The 22957-nt window shown below is 36.6% G+C and overlaps 1 protein-coding gene across 2 annotated transcripts in view; it reads left to right on the forward strand.

The window, feature by feature from the left end:
• Positions 1 to 22957, forward strand: part of CTDSPL2 (CTD small phosphatase like 2) — a 75201-nt gene that overhangs the window by 34007 nt on the left and 18237 nt on the right. For both annotated transcript variants that reach the window (XM_043472784.1, XM_043472783.1), the window contains exons 3-8: positions 8900 to 9038; positions 10637 to 10786; positions 14723 to 14938; positions 18122 to 18200; positions 18489 to 18600; positions 20737 to 20823. In XM_043472784.1, coding sequence (XP_043328719.1) covers positions 8900 to 9038; positions 10637 to 10786; positions 14723 to 14938; positions 18122 to 18200; positions 18489 to 18600; positions 20737 to 20823 — 783 coding nt within the window. The remainder of the gene's footprint in view (positions 1 to 8899; positions 9039 to 10636; positions 10787 to 14722; positions 14939 to 18121; positions 18201 to 18488; positions 18601 to 20736; positions 20824 to 22957) is intronic.

Raw genomic sequence — 22957 nt, forward strand, 5'->3', positions numbered from 1 at the left:
CTTTGCCACTTGTCAGCTCTCCCTTCCAGCTCAAATTTTCTCCGCATTTGTTGGGAGTGATTTTTTACAGTTTGTCTCGTGAATTCATTAGTAGTCAAGTGGTTCTTAAACTTTTTGAACTTAGGATCCTTTACCATCTTATAAATTACTGGAAACCCTGAAGAACTGTTTGTTTATGGGGGTAATATCTATCAATATATCTCATTAGATACTAACTGAGGAATTTTGAAAATACCAAAATTCTAATTCTAAACCTATTACATGTTGGTACAGTTAATATTTTAACTATTTTCTAAAGACAAAAAGGAAATTAGTGGGAAACAGGACATTATTTACAGTTTTATAAACCTCTTTTTCTTTTAATATTTTCTCTGTAAGTTTATTTTTGGCTGTGCTGGCTCTTCATTGCTGTGCAGAGGCTTTCTCTGGGTGCGACAGGCGGGGGCACCCTCTAGCTGTGTGTGGGGCTGTCAGCGCGGTGGCCTCTCGGTGAGGAGCACAAGCTCTAGGCTCGGCGGCTTCAGTAGTTGCAGATTGTGGGCTCTAGGGCTTGGGCTCATCGCCTGTGGCGCTTTGCAGCCAGGGATCGAACTGGTGTCCCTTGTATTGCAAGGCAGGCTTCATAAACCGCTGGGCCACCAAGGAAGCCCTATAGACCTCTTTAACGGTTGCTTCACAGAACGTACTTTGTGGTTATCATTGACACACAAGAAAATTATACATGTATTTAGAAAACGGAAGTGTCTTTTAATATGCTTTTTAGATAATTGCAGATTTTATACCGAAACTTGACAAATGGTGTGATATCTTACGTTCTTGTTCCAATATTGACTTTGAAAGCTCTACAGTGATCTTTTTGTGGGTCTGTCTTGCACTTGGAATGAATCTTTTTAACCTACATATGATTTTGTAACATCATGCACTGTTTTTTTGGTTGGGAAAGTAATGGTTCACTTTATTATGTAAATCTTCTACATATGTATCCACACTGACATATTTCATTATTTATTTAATGTTTAGAAATCACATTTCTGAACAGCCCCACTGATCTCAGCAGAACAGTGTTGGGAAACTCGAGTCTTATGAGGCCTTGTCCAGGTCTCCTACTAAAGTCCCAGTTTTTACCCAAATGCTCAAACTTTATTGTTGGCAACAAAATGTATTAGTTTTTCTTGAGTTGCTTTGTTCACTTTTCAGAAAATAATCTACTTCAAGTAAAGATAGTTTTCTATCAGAAAAAGTGATCTACGCTTAACCTTAGCCAAAAGGCTGAGACGCGATCAAAAAAGTGATCTAATTCAGCTTACAATTCAACAGTCAGTCAGATACTTTTCCTGAAGACAGTTGTGGAAGCACTGTCTTGCTTGCAGCAGAAACGTTTTGTGTATACTTCCCATCTTATCATACAGAGTTTAACACATATTTAAGGGTTGAGATTTAATTAATTTTACAGCTTCGTCAAGGACATTCTTCTTCTTAAGTATAGCTGACTTTTTTTCCCCATGCAAGTGCATGGCTGTGAAAAATACAATAACTTCAGGTGTTCAGGGTTTGATTTGTGCTAAGGTAGCAGTAATCATAAACCTTTTTTTTTTTTTTTTTTGCATAGTCATCACAAACATTGACACAAGTTATTCCAGGATAAACTGTGATGCAAAAAATTAATTCACTTGTGTTTGTTACCATGCATTCATGGTAAAGAAGATCTTTGATGATTAGTTGATACTAGTATCAGATAAGTACAAGTCACATACCAGTGTTAACTCATTTTCTGTTTTTACAGTTAAGTCTTTCAGTGAGTTACTTTATCACTAGAAAGTGGAAACGTCTGTTTCTTTCTTAATTGCCTGCTAGCCTGTCTGTCTCTGACTGCACTGGGTCTTCGTTGCTGCGCACAGGCATTCTCTGGTTGTGGCAGGAGGGGCTTGTCTCTCTTGTGGCTCTTGGGCTTCTCATCGCGGCGGCTTCTCCTGTTGTGGAGCACAGGCTCTGGAGCTTAGTCCTTGTGGCAGAGGAGCTTAGTTGGTCCACGGCACGTAGGATCTTCCCGGATCAGTATCGAACCAGTTTCCTGCATTGGCAGGTGGACTCTTAAATCACTGGACCGCCAGGAAAGTCTCTGCTTGTTTCTTTTACTGACTTTTATTGAGTAGGTTTTCAGCACTAACTACTGTGTAAGACTTTATAAGTCTCTCATAAATATGTACCTTTTTTCAACCAAAGCAATATAACAAATTTACTTTCTGAGACACCTCATTGGGTTTTGTAATTTAAGTTTGAAAAGCTATAACTCTTTTGGCTTTTAAAGATCTCATCGTGTACGTTTAAAATATTGTTTCTTTTTTTTAAAACTGAATGATTGTTCTCAAATGACAGTGCAACTGAATTGGGACTATAATTCTATTTGAATATGTTTTGTTGCATAAGACAATTTTGCAGCCAAAGGGACACTAACTTTATCTTATTTTCATTTGTAATTTACAGTTGCGTTTAGTTTCCTTGGAGTACATTTCCCCCTTTCATGAGTTACAGAATTCTGTCAGTTTCATCACTAGGAGTATGAAATCACAGATCACCCCGCTCCCTTTTTCAGTCCAATAATCTGTTCTTAATAATAAATTATAAATTTTATTTGAAGAATTACTAAATTCTAAAATAACTTTAGAGTAAATTTTAAAGACCAAATTTAATAATATTGCAAAGCAAAACAACGAGCATACCTTTATTGTGTTTCCATAAATATGTAGAGAGAGAGAGAGAGAGAGAGAGAGAAGAAACTCTGAGACTTCAGAATACTTTATTGGATTATAATGAGGCTGCAGAGATTGTAGCAGGTATCAGTGTTGAAGACAGCTATATATAAAGAACATATTACAACTTTTGAACACAAAGATCTTTTGAATTTACTCATGTTTGCCTTAGTGATTACCATTCCTTATTGCAGATTTAGAATCCCATCTGATTTTATTTCTTTTATGCCTAGATAACTTCTTTTGTTGTTTCTCACCAGCTAAAAATGAATTCTGTGAGCTTTTCTCAGAATGTTTTTAAAGTGAACAATTTTAAAAATATCTCTTCACAGTTTTTACTGTAATGTATATGTTCTGAGCCTGTAGCCATTACACATGATCTCTAACCCTCGTTCATCTTGCTACGGTTCTGTGTGTGTTCAGTGTGTTTAATGCTTTCCCCAGTCCTCTGGTTGTTGTCTATAGTCATTTTTTGATAGATGCCACATGAAGCAGACACAGAAACAATATTCTTGAGTTCTGTGCTTTAAAACCAGTTTTACTGCATATGATATCCTTGTCTTACAGTTTCTCTTCTTGATTTTTAGAAGTGTTATTCCATTTTCTTCCAGCATTAAATGCACTGCTTTCAAAGTTTGATGATAGTCTAATTTTCTCTTTTTAAACAAACATTTTTCCTTGTTCTCCAAAGGGCTTTTTTTCTTTAAATTCGGGTAAGTTTAGGGTTTATCTTGTTATTTTTCTAGGTTGATAGTTGTAGTTCAGCAGTATACTCTCAGAGTTCCCTGGCAGTCCAGTAGTTAGGTTAGGACTCTGAGCTTTCCCTGTCGAAAGCCCTGGATTCAGTCCCTGGTGGGGGAACTTTTTAAACACTGTGAAGCTGAATCGCACAGACCAAAAAAAAAAAAAACGAGAAGGCCTCTGTACTCTTTGAGTATATAATTTCAGATATTTCATTTGAGGAAAACTTTATGATACTCCTTCTTTCACCATGTTCTTGGCTTTGGTTTCCTGCTCAGGGACTACTGTTTTCTGTCTGTTGGATCTTCCTTAGTATTTGTTACATTTTGATGTCTTAAACTACACCCCCCCCCCCCCAATTTTACCTTCTAATTCTCATAAAGGCACATGTCTATCCTGTTTACTAACTTTTATGTCTATCCTAGTCTTTATTTCTAAAATGTTTTTCTCTTTTATTTCTATTTTGTTCTGTCTCTGCATTTGTGAGTTTTTTCTAACTCTGATGTATGTGTCATATCACTTTCTTAATGTTTTTTGTCTTTTTTGAAATAAAGGTATAATTTTAATCTATTCTCTTAATGCACTTTTGGGGGAGTTTGCACCACAGGGCTCTTAGTTTCTTGACCAGGGATCGGCCTCCCACCCCTTGCAGTGGAAACATGCAGTCTTAACCACTGGACAGCCAGGGAAGGCGTTCTTATGCATATTTTTCTGAGATGCTTTCTTTTACTCCTCCCGTGTTTTATTATGGGCTTCCCGGGTGGCTCAGTGGTAAAGAATGTGCCTGCAAATGCAGGAGACACAGGTTGGATCCCTGGGTTGGGAAGGTCCCTGGAGAAGGAAATGGCAACCCACTACAGTATTCTTGCCTGGGAAATCCCATGGACAGAGAAGTCTGGCGGCTACAGTCCACGGAGTTGCAAAAGAGAAGGATGGACTTAGCTACTAAGCAACATTTTATTACAATGATTTTGTGTGGAATTTGAGATCTACGCTTTCTTTTCTCTCATTCTTATATGAATTTTTCTAAATTTTTAGAATATTGTATGGTTCAGGGCATCTTGTAATCAATTTTGTTGTTTTTGAATAGTGTTAAAAATAAAGTGATTGCTTTTTCAGTTTTGCTATATGTTTATCTCTGTTTATTTTTGTTTAGTTGATAAGTTGTGTCTGACTCTTTTGCAACCCCATGGACTGTAGCCCACCAGGCTCCTCTGTCCATGGAATTCTCCAGGCAAAAATACTGGAGTGGGTTGCCATTTCCTTTTCCAGGGGCTCTTCCTGACCCAGGGATTGAACCCGAGTCTCTTGCTTAGCAGGTGGATTCTTTACCACTGAGCCATCTAGGAAGGGTTCTTTATCCCTATTCATTGTTTATCTGGAACTTTTCTTTGCTTTTCTGTTGTGCCTTTTTCTACAATGAAATTTTGATTCCATTCCTAGCAGTTTCCACTCATATGCAGCTCTGTTCTATAAGGGAGCTGTAGCTGGTCAGTGTCAAGAGTTCATAGGAGCTAGACTGCTCCCATTTCAGTTGTGGGTTCCTTTGCTATTGGATTGAGCAGCAGCATCCTCTGTCCTGTTTCATCTGTTGTTATCAGATTGGCCTGCCATGTTCTCCATTGAATACCTACCCTGTTAGCAGTTTGGGGTGGCTTCTCCTGGTCTCAGATGGGTCCCATTCTGTGTTGCATTGCTTTGCTTTCTTCAACACTGATAAAGATGATTACTTCAGTGTTATGGCTGTTGGTTTGTCCTCATCTGTTTGGAGTTTGTGGGGAGAAACCTTGTTTCCTGGTTATGTTATAAATGTGCTGTTGGGTTTTCATTGCTTCTTTAGTTCTCTGTATTTCCTTAGGGATTCAGAGATTTAAGAATGCTGCCTTCCCAAGACTTTCCCCTTAAAAGCATGTCTAAGAGGCAACTTTGAAAAATGCAGATTTCAGAGATGACATTTGTAGGGTTATTAAAAATTTTTTAAATAACCTGTGTAGCAATGTAGAAATCTTAATTTTCCTAGTTCCTCTTCTAAAACTCATACTGTATCCAAAAATGTCCCCAAATTATATACATGATTGTTTAAGAAAGATGAGGATGTGGTGACAAATTTCAGAATTGGAGCTTCATCAGACATTTAAATGCATTATTCTGAAGAATAGAATATTATTGTCAGTGACTGCAGAAGTTTAACCCTGATGTTAATAGTTTTCTATTTCTCTGTAGAGACGTAAGCTAAAGCATCTGAATGTATTCTCAGCTGACACAGTATAGCTGTCTCTGCCACGTGTGTGGTGCCTCCCCACCAAGAGTCAGCTTATATGCTGCTGTTTAGTCGCTCAGTCGTGTCCGGCTCTTTTGTGACCCCGTGGACTGTAGCCCACCAGGCTCCTCTGTCCATGGGGTTCCCCAGGCAAGAATCCTGGAGGGGGTTGCCATTTCCTTCTCCAGGGGACCTTCCCGACCCAGGGATTGAACTCTCATCTCCTTCGTTGCAGGTGGATTCTTTACCGTTAGCTGCCAGGGATGCCGGTTAGCTTTTACACGTTGATATTGATATGTAGAGATAAATAGGGAAATAGTTTCAGTATAACATGAATGGGTTTTGGTTTGTATATGATTTTTTTCTAAACTGGACAAGGGAATCCTGAATAATGGTGGTAGAATTTCTTACTCCACACAGTTTTTAATTAAAAGTAGTGACCTGTATCAGGGATTCCCCCTGGGGAGGGGACACCCTGGTCTGCTGTGGACTCCTCTTCTCCTTGGCAGTTTGCATTGCCTTTCGTGTCCATTTTTGCAGTCTTCCTGCCTTAAAACGCCACTTTTCGGCTCCCGTAAACCTTTGTTTCTACTTCTGTTTTTAATACCTTTTATTAAACTCTGAGGTAGCATTTTAGCTGCTCTGAGCTGCTTACCTGGGGTGTCCAGGTCATTTCTGGAAGTCCCCATCATTGGTTTTCTTAGTGCTATGGTCACAGATTTACAGGAGCTTTGGCTGATCTACCTCCCATTTACCCTTCTCTACCCTCTTGGGCCCATTTGTCCCCATAAACCTTGTTATTTTTAGGGTTGCAGAGTGAAAATTTTCCAGGAATGCATGTGTGTATTTACGTTATAGCAGATGTACTAAGAGACTTCTTCAAGAAAAGGCTGGAGCTTAGAGTATTAAGTGTGATAAGGCTTTGCAGCATTATTTCTCTTCTTCAGGACTTTATGAAAAGAGCCCCTATAATTTTCTTGTAATGAAGATCCAGTGTTTCAGATTTGAGGCTTCCTGTTCATCATTTTTAAGTGCAGGGGAATAGTAAACAGTTGAGGAATTACATTGTGGATCACTGACAAATTATTTTGTGCTAAGGAGATTGTCTTGGTGAACCTACCTAAAATAAGAGAAACTGGTGAGAAAAGTAAAATTCAGTATTGAATGATATTTGCAATATTATCTTTTTTTGTTTTGATCCAGATAGGGAATTGTGGAATTGTAATTTTGGCTATTTGCAATACCAAAGTTTGTTTCAGAGACAGTAAAATAATATTCAACTTTTAGAAAATGCACAATAGTATATTATTATTTGCTGTGGAAAAGTCTAATCCTTATCAGAAGATTTCAGGTACTTTCATTGAAACAACAAGAAATTATAGGCCAGTATTACAGTAATGTAAGAAAATTGCTCATGTAGGAGATAACTGGAAGAATTGTACTAATGACAAAAATGGAGGTACAAATGGAAAAAATTCAGGTTATTGCATGGAGTGTACTATTTTAGTCAGTAATACAGATCTTCCTTAATTTATGGTAGGCTTATGTCCTGATAAACCCATTGTGAATTGAAAATGTTGTAAGCTGAAAATGCACTTCATACACTTACCCTCCCTGACATCGTAGCTTATCCTGGCCTACTTTAACATGCTTGGAACACTTTTTAAGTGTTGAATATCTTATTTAACTTACTGAATACTGTACTGAAAGTGAAAATCGCTGTATGGATACAGAATGGCTGTGAGTGATCGTGGTCAAGTGGCTGACCGTAGCCCGGCATCTCACGAGAGTATAGTGCCTGCATGTTGCTGTGTTGCTGGCCTGGGGAAAAACCGAACTTCAAAGCACAGTTTCTACTGAGTATCTTGTATTGCTTTCACACTTTGACTTGTAAAAGTCAAAATATCTTTAAGTCAAACTATCATAACTCTGTATTGCAAAATAGTGTAAACTGATAATGTGGATTTGCCCCCCACATAAGGAAGCTAATAGAGAACTTTGTTAAAGAATAGACTCCTTAGTGTTGATTTGGACCTTTTGAGGATTGAGGTTGACATTGATGGATGGCGGGGGACAGGCTCCATTATTTTTATGTCATTTTTGGTTATACGTGATATGCCAGCAGATTCCAGTGGGGTTCACTCATGGAAATGACCCCTGTTCTTTTGAGTGATTGTGAGGTGTTTGTGTAGTATAATGACATTAATGAATACTTTCATGACTCTTGTCAGGTTTTTTTCTGTTTTCTTCTGTTGTTAGATATTATTTCTCTTTGTTTCTCCATGATATGAAAAAAAGAGAATAAAGCATTTTACAACATATTTTATCTTCTTAAAAATCTGAGAGAAGTGACATATATTGGTTTCAGGCATATAGCCTGACTCAGTATTTTTATATATTGCAAAATGATCACCACAATAAGTCGAATTAATATCTGTCACCATTCTTGGTTACAGAATTTTTTCTTGTGATGAGAACTTTTAAGATTTACTTGTATTGCAATTTTCATGTGTGCAATACAGTATTATAAGGATGGTCACCATGCTGTACATTATGTCACCATGACTTAGAGTATTTTATAACCCTATGTACCTTTTGATAACACTTATCATCCATTTCATTCATCCCCATCTCCCTACCTCTGGCAGCCACCAGTCTGTCCTCGGTGAGCTTGTGTTTTGTCTTTGTTTCTGGTTTTTAATCCCACATGTAAGTGAGACCATGTGGTGTAAGTCTTTCTCTGTCTGACTCTTCACTTAATGAGATGCCCTCTAGGTTCATCCATGCTGTCACTGGTGACAGGAGTTCATTTTTTATGGCTGAATAATATTCCATTATTTATGCACATGCATATATATTCACTGCATTATTTATAATAGGCAAGGAAGTGTCCATCAATTGATAATAGATAAAATTGGCTGTTGTAAATAGTGCAGTGAACATATTTTATCATTTTAAAAGTGTGTAACATGTAGGGAATTCCCTGGTGGCCCAGTGGTTAGGACTTGGCACTTGCATAGCTGTGGCCTAGGTTCAGTCCCTGATGGGGGAACTAAGATCCACTAAGTTGCATAGAGCAGCAAAAAAAGATGTAACCTATCCAGCAGAATGACTGTTCAATGCATGTTTTTTCCTCTTATATCTTAAGGAAGAGAGAGAAAATCCTTCAAAACGGAGTAGAATTGAACGTGATATAGATAATAATTTGATCACATCAACACCAAGAGCAGGAGAAAAGCCTAACAAACAGATATCTCGAGTAAGACGGAAAAGTCAAGTAAATGGAGGTTTGTTAATGTTTACCTGTTGCTTTATTAGGTGTAAGCAGAGGTCACTTGATATGTTTTTTTCTCTGTTTTAAAAAATCTACTTTGAGCAGTTTCTGCCTTTTTATAATCTTTGTATTAAGTATGAATAGCATGAAGTAAATAGAAATTTACCTTCCTAATATACATCTACTTTGATGAGTTAAAGTGACAGTTAAAGGCAGAGCAACTAGCTTTATACTGTTTGGCAGGAAAATATATATGACATTTCTTAAAGCAGTAATAATTTTTATTATGAATAATAATACATATGAATAATATATGTTATTTTATATAATATGAATAACATAACAGACTAATTTTTTGAAATGTGTATAAAGAACTTGTTTCTGGATTATGAAATTTCAAAGCCCAGAGGCAGCTTGGAGCTCTCAGGCCAGTGTTTCTCAAGTAGGGCGTCTGCCTGCCAGTGGACGCTTTTCAGCGTCTGGAGACCTTTTGGTTTGCCGCAGCCTGTGGAGGGGTTGCTTCTTGCATCTAGCAGGTAAAGGTCAGGATACTGCTTAAACGTCATGCAGTGCACAGGACATCCCATAACAAAGAATTCTCCAGCCCAAAGCCAGTAGTGTTACTGTTTATAAACCCTCTTCTAGGTCACTACCTCTGAGGGGTTGACAAGCTCCTCAGCATCTAAAAGGAGTAGAACAAGATGGACAAGCAGAGAAAGCTTGACTAGCACTTTAGAGCATGGAGTGCTGCCTTTTAATGAATGTGATTTTAAACACAACAGTAATAATAATTCCTCAATCTCTTTCCTCTTTTTTTTATATGATTTTTTTCCCCCCTCAACTTCTTTCCTCTTAATGCGGTGATTTATCTCTAGAATTGACCATCAGGGAGAAAAGAGATAAACAAGTTAACAGATCTCTAGCAAAGAAAGAAGAAAAGAAATGTGGTCAAGTTGTGGAGGGTCAAGGATGATTTATTTAAACATTTCTAGTTTATGTTTTCCCAAAACCCATTAAATTTTTTATTTATAAGAAACTTAGGGGGAAAACTGATTATTCTTCCTGAGTACTCTGAGATGGTGCCGCAGTATCCATAAGTAACATTTGACATTGCTATATGTGTAGTCTTTTTCTGTATGTATAGTCTTCAGTAAAACTGTTTGCCTCTGTTTTTCAGCTGTTCTTTGTTAGACATAGAAATAGAGGGTAAATTTTGTGAAGTAAACAGCATCCCAAAATGTAAATAAACCAAGGCAGAATCTTACATTCATGTTTTTCATATGGTAACTTGCTTGCTTTACTTACAGAGTTTATTTCATTTTCTTTTAAACAATGTTGAATTTAAGACTTCCAGACTGTATAATTCCAGATATAAATTTGCTTTGTAAAAACTCAATAACTTTAGCATTTATAAAACATTATAAATAAATTATAAAGATCATTTGATTTGCAAGTGACTTACCTCAAGATTTCTTTAAACAATAAGGTTTTAAAAATCAATGTTAATCAATTTTCATTATTTTGAGGGAAAAAGTTTCTTAATGGTTTAGAACACATTTGTGAAAGTTATGTTTTCTAGATTGCAACTGTTTTCTTTTGTTTCTTTCTTAGAAGCTGGTAGTTATGAAATGACAAATCAACATGTAAAACAAAATGGAAAATTAGAAGATAACCCTTCCTCTGGCAGTCCTCCAAGGACTACATTGTTGGGGACCATATTTTCTCCTGTCTTCAACTTTTTTTCACCAGCAAATAAAAATGGTAAATATAAATCATTAACCATAATTTGGGTTTAAAAATTGTTTTCCTGGTTTTTTAAAAGGTCTATTTTTGGGGGGGGGCATATTTTTGTTAGCATTTTATGTTTGTTTTCAGCTTCGTTAAAAATATACAGTTTCTAAAACGTACTTTTTTTTTTTTTTGTAGTGACTGAAATAAATGTAGGTTATGTTTAATTTTGTGTAAGTTAATGAACTCTGCTTTAACTATCTGAAAAGCTAGATGATAAACAGGGCTGGAGGGAAAGTATTATTTTTTGTGTTAGAATGACTTTTGCATCTTTAGAGTGTGTATAGGAGAGAACTGAGAAGTATTTTCTGTATTCTAGAGATCAGTAAAGTAGAATTTGTTGAATATTTTAAGTGAGTTGAGACCAGATTATTTTTTGTAATACAATTTATTTTTATTATCATTTGCTTGGTTTTTTTTTTCCCCATCTCTAAGAATCCTCCGTTTAGACAAACAGTAAAACTACCCTAATTCAAATGAATTTAAGATTTCCATTGTATAATGCCTTTGCAAACAAATGGCCATCTCACCATATTTTTCAAATATTTTCTGATGTCCTGTCTTTTCTGATAATTAGTATCTAATTTCATACATGAAATTATTTGAGGGTAAGAGGTAGTGTCTTTATTTTTGCATCTACCATGTTGTTAGATGTATTATTCGGCTCATGGGAAATAGCCATTAAATACTTGTTGCCTGATTATTTAAATCCTAATTTGAATTATGTTTCTGGATGGTAAAGCAGTTTTTAAAAGGCACAGTGGTACAGTATAAAATCAAGATGCTGTGTGGGCAGAAAACGCAATCAGCACGTGAAAGTGCTGTGAGGTCTTCAGACCAGAGACAGAGCTACAGAACTGCGTTTAGGCACGTCCCTGGCAGTCCAGCGGTACGATTCCACGCTTCCAAAGCAGAGGACATGGGTTTGATCTCTGGTTGGGAAACTAAAATTCCACATACCTCACAGTGCAGCCAAAAAAAAAAAAACTCACCCCCAAAAAAAGCCTACTTTTAACTTTAACCCAGTATACCTTAGACATTTCTTTTTAAAATTTATTTACGTTTGTATTGTTGCCTATCCTAGCCTGGGTCTAGTGCCTGGGAAATCTGTTAGATTGATTCAAGAGGGATTTCTATGGTGGATGACAGTGGAAAGACAAGGAAGCAAGGACACTGAGGCTGCCGGCTTGAGAGTGGTTTAAATGATACACCATAAAGTCTAACTAGATGAGGTGGGTGGGGGAGAAGCCACTGAGCGGTGTGTTTGGATAAAGGAGACTGGCTTTTATCAGACATGAAGATCACATGTAATAGAAATATATGAGGGAGATGCTAATTAGAAGATTAGGAGGTTGTGGTAGGAGATTAATTATTTGAATTTTAGGTTTCAGGGGGGAATAGTTTCTCAATGATAGTGTCCAGGCTGTGGCCATGGTAATAACTACTAAAGAGCATAACAAGTGTAGATAGAGCTGAAGAGGGCAAGGCCTTTGAGGTTGGTTATTGGATGAGTCATTGACATCTCCTGTAATAACAACTATATAGGCATTTAATAGACAGTAAACTTGTAGCTAGGTGTTAAATTGCTCTGTGATTAAGAGGATGCTGGCAATAGGTGGTAGGTGACAGCAGAGGGGATAAGGGAAGAATTGTATAGTCAGGGGACATCCTTAGTCTCAGAGGAGCAAACATTTTACACATTGGGAAAAACCAGTGATCTGGCAGCAGCAATGGAGGTAAATGAATTCTGATTGAGTAACAATTTATGAGACAATAAACAGCTTTGAGGGAAGGGTAATAGGAAGAGAGAAAATTTTTGAAAGAGGTTAAAGTTAAGGCAGTGGAGGGAGAAAGAATATTCTGTGAGAAAGTTGAGAGTTATTGGAGGTTGATTTTGTTGTTGAAAATGATATTTGGAGGATTCCATAAAGAAAATGGAGAGATGATTTGGAGGATTCCAGAAAGAAATGGAGAGTTGCAGTCAGTCCATAGTGGGAGGAAGTTGGGCAGCAGGTTCATCTCGGTGATGGTTGAATGTAATGAGGAAATTGACTTCTTTGTTAACGAGGTGGAATCTTGTTGAGAATGTTCCTGTATCTTGGAATAAAAAGGTTCTTATGGTTACGGGAACAGTTGACTGATTTTTAGAGAACTATCTCTAGTTTAAAAAATCAGAAGCTGTTTGAGGATAATGGAAAAGTGTGTATATGTGTATTGCCCAACATGTAATATGCACTTAATAAATAATACTTTAATGAAAAGAAGTTCTGTGGTCAGCAATACTGTATTACACTTGACCCTTGAACAACATGGGTTTGAACTGTATAGGTCCACTTATACAAGGATTTTTTCCAATATAAATACTACAGTGGTACACAGTCTGGTTGGTTGAATCTGAGGATTTGGAACTGTGGATCCGGAGGGCTCACTGTAAAATTATTCTCAGATTTCTGATTGCATGGGGTTCAGTGCCTCCAGCCCCTATGTTGTTCAGAAGTCAATAGTATATATTGATACTTCACAGTTGCTAAGAGACTAGATCTTAAATGTTCTCACCACAAAAAAAAAAATAATTATGTGGCAGGATAGAGGTTTTAGCTAATGCTCAGTTGGTAATTGTATTTCATTATATAAAGTATTAAATCAGTTAATTATATCTCAATAAAAAATATTTTAAAGTTCTGAATTGACTCATTTAACTATAAATGGGTATTTCTAAGCTAACACTTTAAGAAGAACTCTGTTCACAGATATGACTCTAGCTTATAATAGTCTTTACTCCTTACTGTTTGAAATGTCTAGTGAAGACTCACTGAATAATGGTGTCCTCAGCTTTGTTTCTGTTCCAGTTAGTTTTTCTAAATATTGATGAATTTTTATTTTTATTAAATATATGTGACATATAACATTGTGAAAATTCAAGTTGTGCACCATGTTGATCTGGTAATTTATATATTGTACTATGATCATCAGCTGATTACACAATCACCCAGCTTAAAACTCAACATTCGAAAAACTAAGATCTTGGCATCCTGTCTCCTCACTTCATGGCAAATAGATGGGGAAACAATGCAAACAGTGAGAGACTTTATTTTGGGGGGCTCCCAAATCACTGCAGATGATGACTGCAGCCATGAAATTAAAAGACGCTTGCTCCTTGGAAGAAAAGCTGAGACTAACCTTAGACAGCATATTAAAAAGCAGAGACATCACTTTGCTGATAAAGGTCCGTCTGGTCAAGGCTGTGGTTTCTCCAGTGGTCATGTGTGGATGTGAGAGTTGGACCATGAAGCTGAGTGCCAAAGAATTGATGCTTTTGAACTGTGGTGTTGGAGAAGACTCTTTGAGGGTCTGTTGAACTGCAAGGAGATCCAACCAGTCCATCCTAAAGGTAATCAGTCCTGAATCTTCATTGGAAGGACTGATGCTGAAGCTGAAGCGCCAACACTTTGGCCACCTGATGCGAACAGCTGACTCCTTAGGAAAGACTGTGATACTAGGAAAGACTGAAGGCGGGAGGAGAAGGGGACGACAGAGGATGAGATGGCTAGATGGCATCACCGAGTCTGAGCAAGCTCCGGGAGTTGGTGATGGGCCGGGAGGCCTGGCGCGCTGCGGTCCCTGGGGTCTCAGAGCCAGACAGGGCTGAGCCACTGGACTGGACTGGGCCGGGCCCAGCGCGGTGGTGATGACGTCGCTGCTGTGCTGTGCGGTGGTTGCTCCAGTGGTTGGGTCAGTCGGCTTCTCTCTCGGCGGGTTTGGTGGTTTCAGGAGTGTTGTCTGTGTTTACTACACTGTGCATTATGTCTCTAAGGCTTCTTTATTACTTGTTTTAAATTTGTCTCTGTCTTTCCTCTCCCATGGTGAGCTGTTAAGTAATGATTGATGTACACTGAATCATAATTTCAGGAACATCGGGATCCGATTCCCCAGGACAGGCTGTGGAAGCTGAGGAGATAGTAAAGCAGCTTGATATGGAACAGGTGGATGAGATCACTACCAGTACTACTACATCAGCTAATGGAGCCGCTTACTCAAATCAAGCAGTTCAAGTGAGGCCATCAATAAATAATGGTTTAGAAGAAGCAGAGGAAACAGTTAATCGTGATATACCACCCCTTACAGGTGAAAAACTTTTTTTTTTCTTATACATTTTCAATAGCTTGTAAAAATGCAGTACTTCATATTTTTTCTTAAATAGGCAGATTAAATGCATAAATTTTTCTTCCTTGAAATTAATAAAATTAAAATTGGAATTAAAGCATTTCCTCCCAAATCTAGTCATTTTGAAATTGAATTTTTTAAAGGTTATTTTACCATTTTAGTCACTTACAGTTTAATTTTTTGTACCAATCTAACTACATGGAGAAGTTTAACACAGCTAACAATATGCTTACATTTATGAGCATATTTATTATAAATGCATGAGTCTTACATTCTTAAGATCTGAAGTCCCTGTGTAGAGGTATTCTTGTACCTTCAGATTTGTTTCTTGTATGGATGACATTCCCAAAGGAGAAACTTCTGTTCTCGGGTCTCTGTATACACAGACTTTGCAGCCTAATCCGGATCCTTTGAAAGGCCTACCATAATTGGTAGGTCTGAGCCAGTTGGAAATATAGAAACATGTGGGGTCAGCATTTATTACCTAACTTAAGAATAATACTGAACTTAACAAGCAGATCAGCATGAATTATGCACATAATTTATTCCTGGGTGGATAAGATTTGTAAATAAACTTACTTTTGACCTGTCATTTAATGCTGATTGCTTTCCCCCGTGTTACAGCCTTGTGAATGATAAGATACAGACTGAAGCCAAGGCTCTTGACTTTGTGTTTGATGTTTTTCTGTTTTTGTGGTTCTTTATATACCTTTGTACTTATTTTTTCTGACAACTATGGCGATGGAGAAGGGATTTCCAAAACTTCAGTGGGGAAAAGTAAGATTTACTCCGTCTCTCATTCATTATTTGTTCCTCTAACACTTGTACAATTGAACACCTGCTTTTTGTGATGGACACTGTTTACAAAGATGAATTAAGATATGCTCATTGACCCTGAAGAGTATATGATTTAATAGATGAACAGGTATACACAAAAATTGCTATACAGTGTGATGAGTGCTGTTACAAATAAATGAGCAAAATGTGGAGGTGGCACATTGCAGTTAGTCTGGGAGGATCAGGAGAGGAGAACAAGTGAAAGTTCTGCTGGTCTTAGAAGATGAGTATGAGTGACAAAAGCGTTGCTTTTCCTCAACTTCAGGAAGGTCGTCAAAGAGAACAAGAAGGAAGGAGGCTGGCTCTACCATTTACTTAGCTGTGTGACTTTAGATAACCTAAGCACTCTGAGATGATTTTCTTAGCTTTAAAATGGCAATAATAATTTAGAGCTTTGAAGACTGAGATGAAATGTGAAAAATGCTTTAGCATGAGGTGTTCAAACACTGTGAACACTTCCTCTCCCCCCTTTTCTGGGTGATGAGACCTTAAACCAGTACAGTGGTAGGAGATATGTGTTTCTTTTTGTCCCCTTGTGCTTATGAACCAGTAACTGGCATAAAGTTGTTGGAGATGAACAAAATTCTGCCTTGTATCTGTTGTCATTTAGTGAGCATACTCAGTGTATTGACTCTGAGAAGGTATTAATACATGAAAGTAGTAAAAAAGGTAAGTTTTGTCCTGAAAGACTGTTATCCACCAGTGTTCCATTCCTGGGGCTTCCCTCAGAGCTCAGTCGGTTAAGAATCTGCCTGTGATGCAGGAGACCCAGGTTGATTACTAGGTCGGGAAGATCCCCTGGAGAAGGAAATGACAACCCATTCCAGTAGTCTTGCCTGGAGAATCCCATGGACAGAGGAGCCTAGCAGGCTACAGTTGATGGGGTCACAAGAGTCAGACACGACTTAGTGACTAAACCACTGCCATTCCATTCCTGTAGATAGCTCACAGCAATTTCTCTTGCAGCCCATTGTCTTAGTTCTTTCAGGCTATTGTAATAACAGACTACCATTAGACTAGGTGACATATAAACAACAAATATATCTATAGATCAGGAATTTAGGAAATCTAAGACCAAAACCCCAACAGGTTCAATGTCTGGTGAAGATCTGCTTTCTGGTTCATAGACAGCTGTCTTCTTGGTGTGTCCTCATATGCCAGAAGCTATGTGAGCTCTTTGGGGTGTCTCTCTTTAAGGCCATTGATCTCATCCATGAGGGTTCCTCTCTCATGACCTAATGACTTCCCAAAGACTCCATCTCCAGACACCATCACTTTGAGGATTAGATTTCAGTACATGAATTTTGGGGAAACACAAACATTCAGTCTCTATCCCACCTTAAACTTTCATCTCTGAGACATTACCTGTTCAGCTTATAGGTTATCTTTGTCTTCTCATTGGATTTAAGTTGTAAATATTAGAAAATTCTCAACATAATTTCTGAAGCTCTATCAATTGATTGAATTTTAGCTCAAATTTAAAAGGGACTGTGTGTTGTGGAATATAGAATTTTTTCTTGATTATTTTTAAATTACTTGTAAGTGAGAAGTAAAATAATGAGTCATCTAAAGCACTGATTTCTGTGTAGAAAATCATTTCTTAATTTTCAAGATCATAAACAACCTTGAGATCCTGTGTAAGTCTTTTAGGGGTTTGTGGACCTCTTTAAAGATTGTTCATGGATCTTAAGTTGAATGGATCTTAACTTTGAGTCTTTTTTCAGCACACACATACACATATTAATGTTTAATTTTTGGCTATGCCAGTTCTTAGTTGTGGCGCACGGGCTTAGTAGTTACAAGATGTTAGTTCCCCGACCAGGGATTGAACTTGCATTTCCTACATTGAAAAGCAGATTCTTAACCCCTGCACCACCAGGAAAGTCCCAGCATATATACTGCCTGCCTGTATGTACAGCGTCCTTTGTGAAGTGTTGCTGCTATAAGAGCGCTGTGAAGTTTTTTCTTATACATAAAAACATCATTCAGTTAGAAATGGAAATTTTGTGAAGTGTATTTTCCTAATAATAAGTAGTAAATTTTCTCTTAGTTGTTAGGGATTTAAATTTTGTTAGCCGTGATATAGCTTGCCACTTTCTCTGTAATGGTATTTTTTTCCTTTGGATCCAGAGTTAGATCTGTGTGTTAATAAAATTACTTTTAAATACTGTTTACAAATTATTTCTGTCTTGTCTTTAACCCAAAATGCACAGGGCTTCAGGACAATCTTAATAAAAGCAGTAAATATGTATACTCCATGGAAGTGTTGAATAAAAGCAACATTTTGTTTTTCACTTTATTAAATAGCACCAGTAACACCAGATAGTGGATATTCATCAGCCCACGCAGAGGCCACCTATGAAGAAGACTGGGAAGTATTTGACCCGTGAGTTTTTATTTTTTCCCTTTCCCTCTTGGGACAGAAAGAAAGTACATGTGTACAGGGGTGGCTGAATGGTATAATGCAAGAAGCATCTTACCTGTAGGTATTAATACTTCTACTGAGTTACTGAAATACTAATTTTCAGTTTTACTTACATGTTTTATAATTTTGGTTTACGAGGTTAAATATGCATTATTGAATTAAAAACTTAAAGACGGGCCAAGTTTAGTAAGATGTTTTATATTTAGAAAAAATAGAAATGTTGAAATTTTCTTAAAATTTGATTTATAGCTATTATTTCATCAAACATGTTCCGCCACTGACAGAAGAACAACTAAATAGGAAACCTGCTCTTCCATTGAAGACAAGAAGCACACCAGAATTCTCCCTAGTTTTAGACTTGGTAAGTATATTGTTTCTAGAGTTAGGAAAAATAAAGGAGTTAAATTCTTTTTAAAAAATACTAGCCCGAAATACCTGAAAGAATACAAGAGAGTGAATAGCCTTACACATACATTTACTGTAATAACATGTCTTAGGTGTTCTGAAATGTTTTTATTTTAAGCACTGTCTAATGCCAGGGCATCCCATTGCCTTGGTATCCAGTACCTTTTGAAAATAAATTAGGCTTCTTTTTTTTCTCTCCCCACCCCATTGCTACTTTGCTATTTAAATTCAATTATTTTTCCAAGACTCCTATACCTTTTATTTTGTTTTTTAATCTCCCAGTTAATTATAATTTCATGCCTAGATTTCATTCTAGGGAATCCACAGTCATTTTCCCCTGAGGACCTGGGTCTTGATGAGTTAACCTTATGCAAGACCATACTCCTTTTCCTGTTTTTTTTTTTTCATATTATCTAATATCAATAACTTTATTAATAGACTATCAAAAGCATGACTTCTTAATGTTGACTAATAAGACCTTTAGTACTGCTTTCTTGGTATAATTTTAAATTTATATTTTAGGAAAAAAAAAAATTTATATTTTAGGGTACCAGGAGAGCTTTGAAAACCGAGTATCTCTTACCTTTTCCTAACCAAATTTAATATATAGTCACCATTATTTACATCCGCCAGCAATTTCTTGATATTAGCAAAAATATAATTTATTATGTAATATTGGAAAATATTTTATTATTTAGCTTTTGTTACTTGTAATCTATAATTGGAGATGTAGTTTAGTTTTCATGAATTTTTTTCTCAGGAAAAGGTTATTCTTTTAAATATTAACTAGCATGGATAGTTCTGAGAGTTCAGCACCTTAGCCTTTGCCTAGCCAAAGAGGTAGAAGCTATAGGTATCCAGAAGTCCTAAGTATTTAATGTGTATTAGAGGATTAAGTAGGGAAAAAGAAAGAAAAATATTGAAACTGATGATGAGTAATTAAGGTTTTTTATACAAGTTAGTGGAGAAACTGAAAAAGATTTCGCTAGATTTTTATGTTGGTAGTTGATATCATGATAGCAAGCTTGGCCGTAAAATTTTTAAACCAATACGAAGGGTAAAAAGAGAAGGAAAGACAAGAATTGGTGAGCATAAATGAGTAATTTTACAGAAGTATATAAAGAAGAATGATCAAAATTTAGATAGGCTATAGATGAAGAAGTAGTAGAATTCATTATGATTCAATTATAGGAAAGAGAATACCTTTTTAAAAGATACTAAGAGAATATCTTAATTTGTGTACTCTGATATGCTATTAAAAGAAAATGAGGCATATCTAGAATATGTTTTGCTCTTTGCCTCCACCGAGTTTAACTTTAGGTTAAAAGAAACACTGCAGCTAATAAAATGTGGAATCATAAGTTGTGAGCATTTGTATTTCATTTTAATTCATTTTAAGCATAAAGTGTTGTCACTTTCTGCAAATGGAAGCCGCCTTGTTTTTCCTTCAGGATTTGAGAAATACAGGTATTTGCACATACCTTCGATGAATGATCCTCACATTCCTTTGCTCACAATGATAAAAGAGGGCTTGGTAATCAAAGAAGAGAAGTCTTGATTAACTGCTGATTCAGTTTACAGATAAGGAGCTATATATGAGTAAAAGATATATATTTTAAAATAATTAGATGCTACACTTCTATTGCCGAATTGTAAAAATAATAAGAAGAAAATATATATGTGGTTTAACAGAAAGTGGGCAACTGCAGGACTCAGAACAGTGATTCTCAGACTCGCCCGATCATCCTAACCCCTGAAAGACTTACTGGAGCATAGATGGCTGAGCTCCACTCTCTGCTCCTTGCTGAATTTGAGTTATCAGAAGAGCTGGAGATTTTTCATTTCTCACTGGTAGTTCCCAAATAATGCCTATGCTGCATGCTGTCCTAGTGGCCCCCACCTGAGACTCAATGACTTAGAAAATTCTGTCCCTGATTACTGTGCCATGCATGCACAGTAATGAACTATAAATATAAAATTCATGTATTAAAGGGTGCTTTAATAAATGTTTTTGGTGATCATGAGTACATGTAATTATCATTTGAAATATCTCAGTATCTTAGTTCCTTCACTGTGTGCTTTTTATTTTAAGGACGAAACACTAGTACACTGTAGCTTAAACGAGCTGGAGGACGCGGCACTTACGTTTCCAGTCCTCTTCCAGGACGTCATTTACCAGGTAACTACGGCTTTCTGACGGGGTTTCGGCCTGTTAGATATGCTGAACCGAGAAATCCTTTGTAAATATATATATATATTTTTTTTTGGCTAAAGTTTAAGGTGTTTATTCCCAATGGATTTCATCTCTATTTTAATGATTTAGTAACACAAGGTAGCATCATGCTAAAGGACTGCATTTAAACATTGTTACCAGAAAAGCGTGAACTTTTCCTACCCACTGATCTCTACTATTCCCTGACCTGTTTGCCAGCAGGTGGAGGCAGGAGCACTGACACCGCAGGTCCCCAGGGACGTTACCGGGTTAACATCTGGCGTTGTTGCTGTTGCTTTTGCAAAACACAGTTCATATGAAGAAAGCTTCCTTTTTGGTCATTTTTATTGCCTTTTGTAGTAATATGGTCTGTAGGTTGCAGTGTAGTAAATATAGTTTATTTTAATTCAGAATTCCAGGACACTCTTCTAGTTACTTTAACACTCTTCTAGTTACTCTGCTTTTACTTTAAAAAATTAGAGTGTATCTCCCTCATTTGGTTGATGGACAGGGAATAGTGCAAAATACAAATATCAGTTACACATATCACTGCGAATTATCTGTTGACCATAGTTCTTACTTTGTTTGAGATTTTCCTGTCATAAAATTTGAATTAATATGTGTGAATACATTTTGAAAATGACAAAGTGCCTTTCTGTCATGGACGTTGTTACTAGCATTGCCTTGTATCCCAGTTTTTGAAAGATTGGCAAAGGGTCCAAAACTTTGTTGTTTGTCAGATGGAAGCCAACCCAAGGGTTAACTGAGTGAAGTCGAAGCACATTTGCCATGGAGTGATGAACAGGTGTTTATGGCTGTTTATGTGCTCTTCATAGGCAGAATATTGGTGTAGAATTCTTGGCATGTGATAGTTCTTAGATCTTAGGAATCATAAGATTTTAGAGTTAGTTTGTGGTTCAGGATCTACTTTACCTACCTGATCTTGTAATTAGTCATAAGAGGATTTATTTAAGCAGTTATTGTCAGTTCTAGTTTAACCTAGAAAGGAATTGTAGGTATGGTAATACCTGGATACTGTATTTATTTCCCTTTTATGTAAACTGATTTTAGTTCTGATATATGATCAGAGGATGAACAAAATATACATAAAAATAAGGAATTTTAAGATTTTTAATAACTGGTTGTTATTTAAGGTAAATCTTTTTCTTAAGACATTTTCTGCCAAATAGGTGGTTCTTGTTCAGTGTACTTCAGAGACAGGAATCTTGTGGCAAATATAAATAGTATAGCAATATGTTCTTTCTTTTTAGCTTGATAACCTTGTTTTTATGTTCAAAATTGCCCTTAAAAACAATGGCTTTCAAGCTTTGAGTTTGGAAAAGAAAGCTATTACTGAAAAATACAAATAATTACTTTGATGTGATTTCTTAAGCTTTCCAGATTTGAAATTTATTTCTTAAAGTTGGTTTGTCTGTTTTTATAACTTTTAGTAGTGAAATAAGAAACTTGGAGAGTGGATAATTTTTTTTTTTCCTTTCATGAGGATTTCTTTTCAGTGTGACCATAAAGTTGAATTTTTTTCTTACTGCTTTCACCATTTCTTCTTTAGTTCTCTTCTATGTAAAATCCTTATTTCATGTGGATCTGGATAGTTGTCTTATTTTGAATAAAAGGCTCTTAGCAGTGCATATAATACTTTAAAAATAGTCTTCATATGTACTGCATCTACCTCTGTGGAATTCAAAGAACTCTTTTTTATATATCTGAGTTCCACTTTCTGAAACAGAAAAATTAAACGATCTAGCCTATGTCAGGAAAAATGAGCAGAAAGTTTGAATCTAAGTTACAGAGATGACTGCGTTTTAATATGATTTGGTTACTCCGTCATGTACAGAATTCAGTTCCCTTTCAGTAAGTTGTTGAGGATGTCCATAGTTAATATTAGATTTCTGGTGTTGGCATAGCCATTCTGTCTACTTTTTAAAAATAACTTTGCAGAAATCTTGGGTTAGGGTTCCCCCAGTTTTCAGACCAGCAAGCTCCCTTTAAACAGGGAATGATGTCTTTTAAACTTTCAGTGGTGTTGTCTCCATCTACTGGCAAAGAAGAAATATACACAAGGGTCTGGGATGATCTAAGA

This window comes from Cervus canadensis, chromosome 6, assembly GCF_019320065.1.
Source record: "Cervus canadensis isolate Bull #8, Minnesota chromosome 6, ASM1932006v1, whole genome shotgun sequence".
Lineage (NCBI taxonomy): Eukaryota > Metazoa > Chordata > Mammalia > Artiodactyla > Cervidae > Cervus > Cervus canadensis.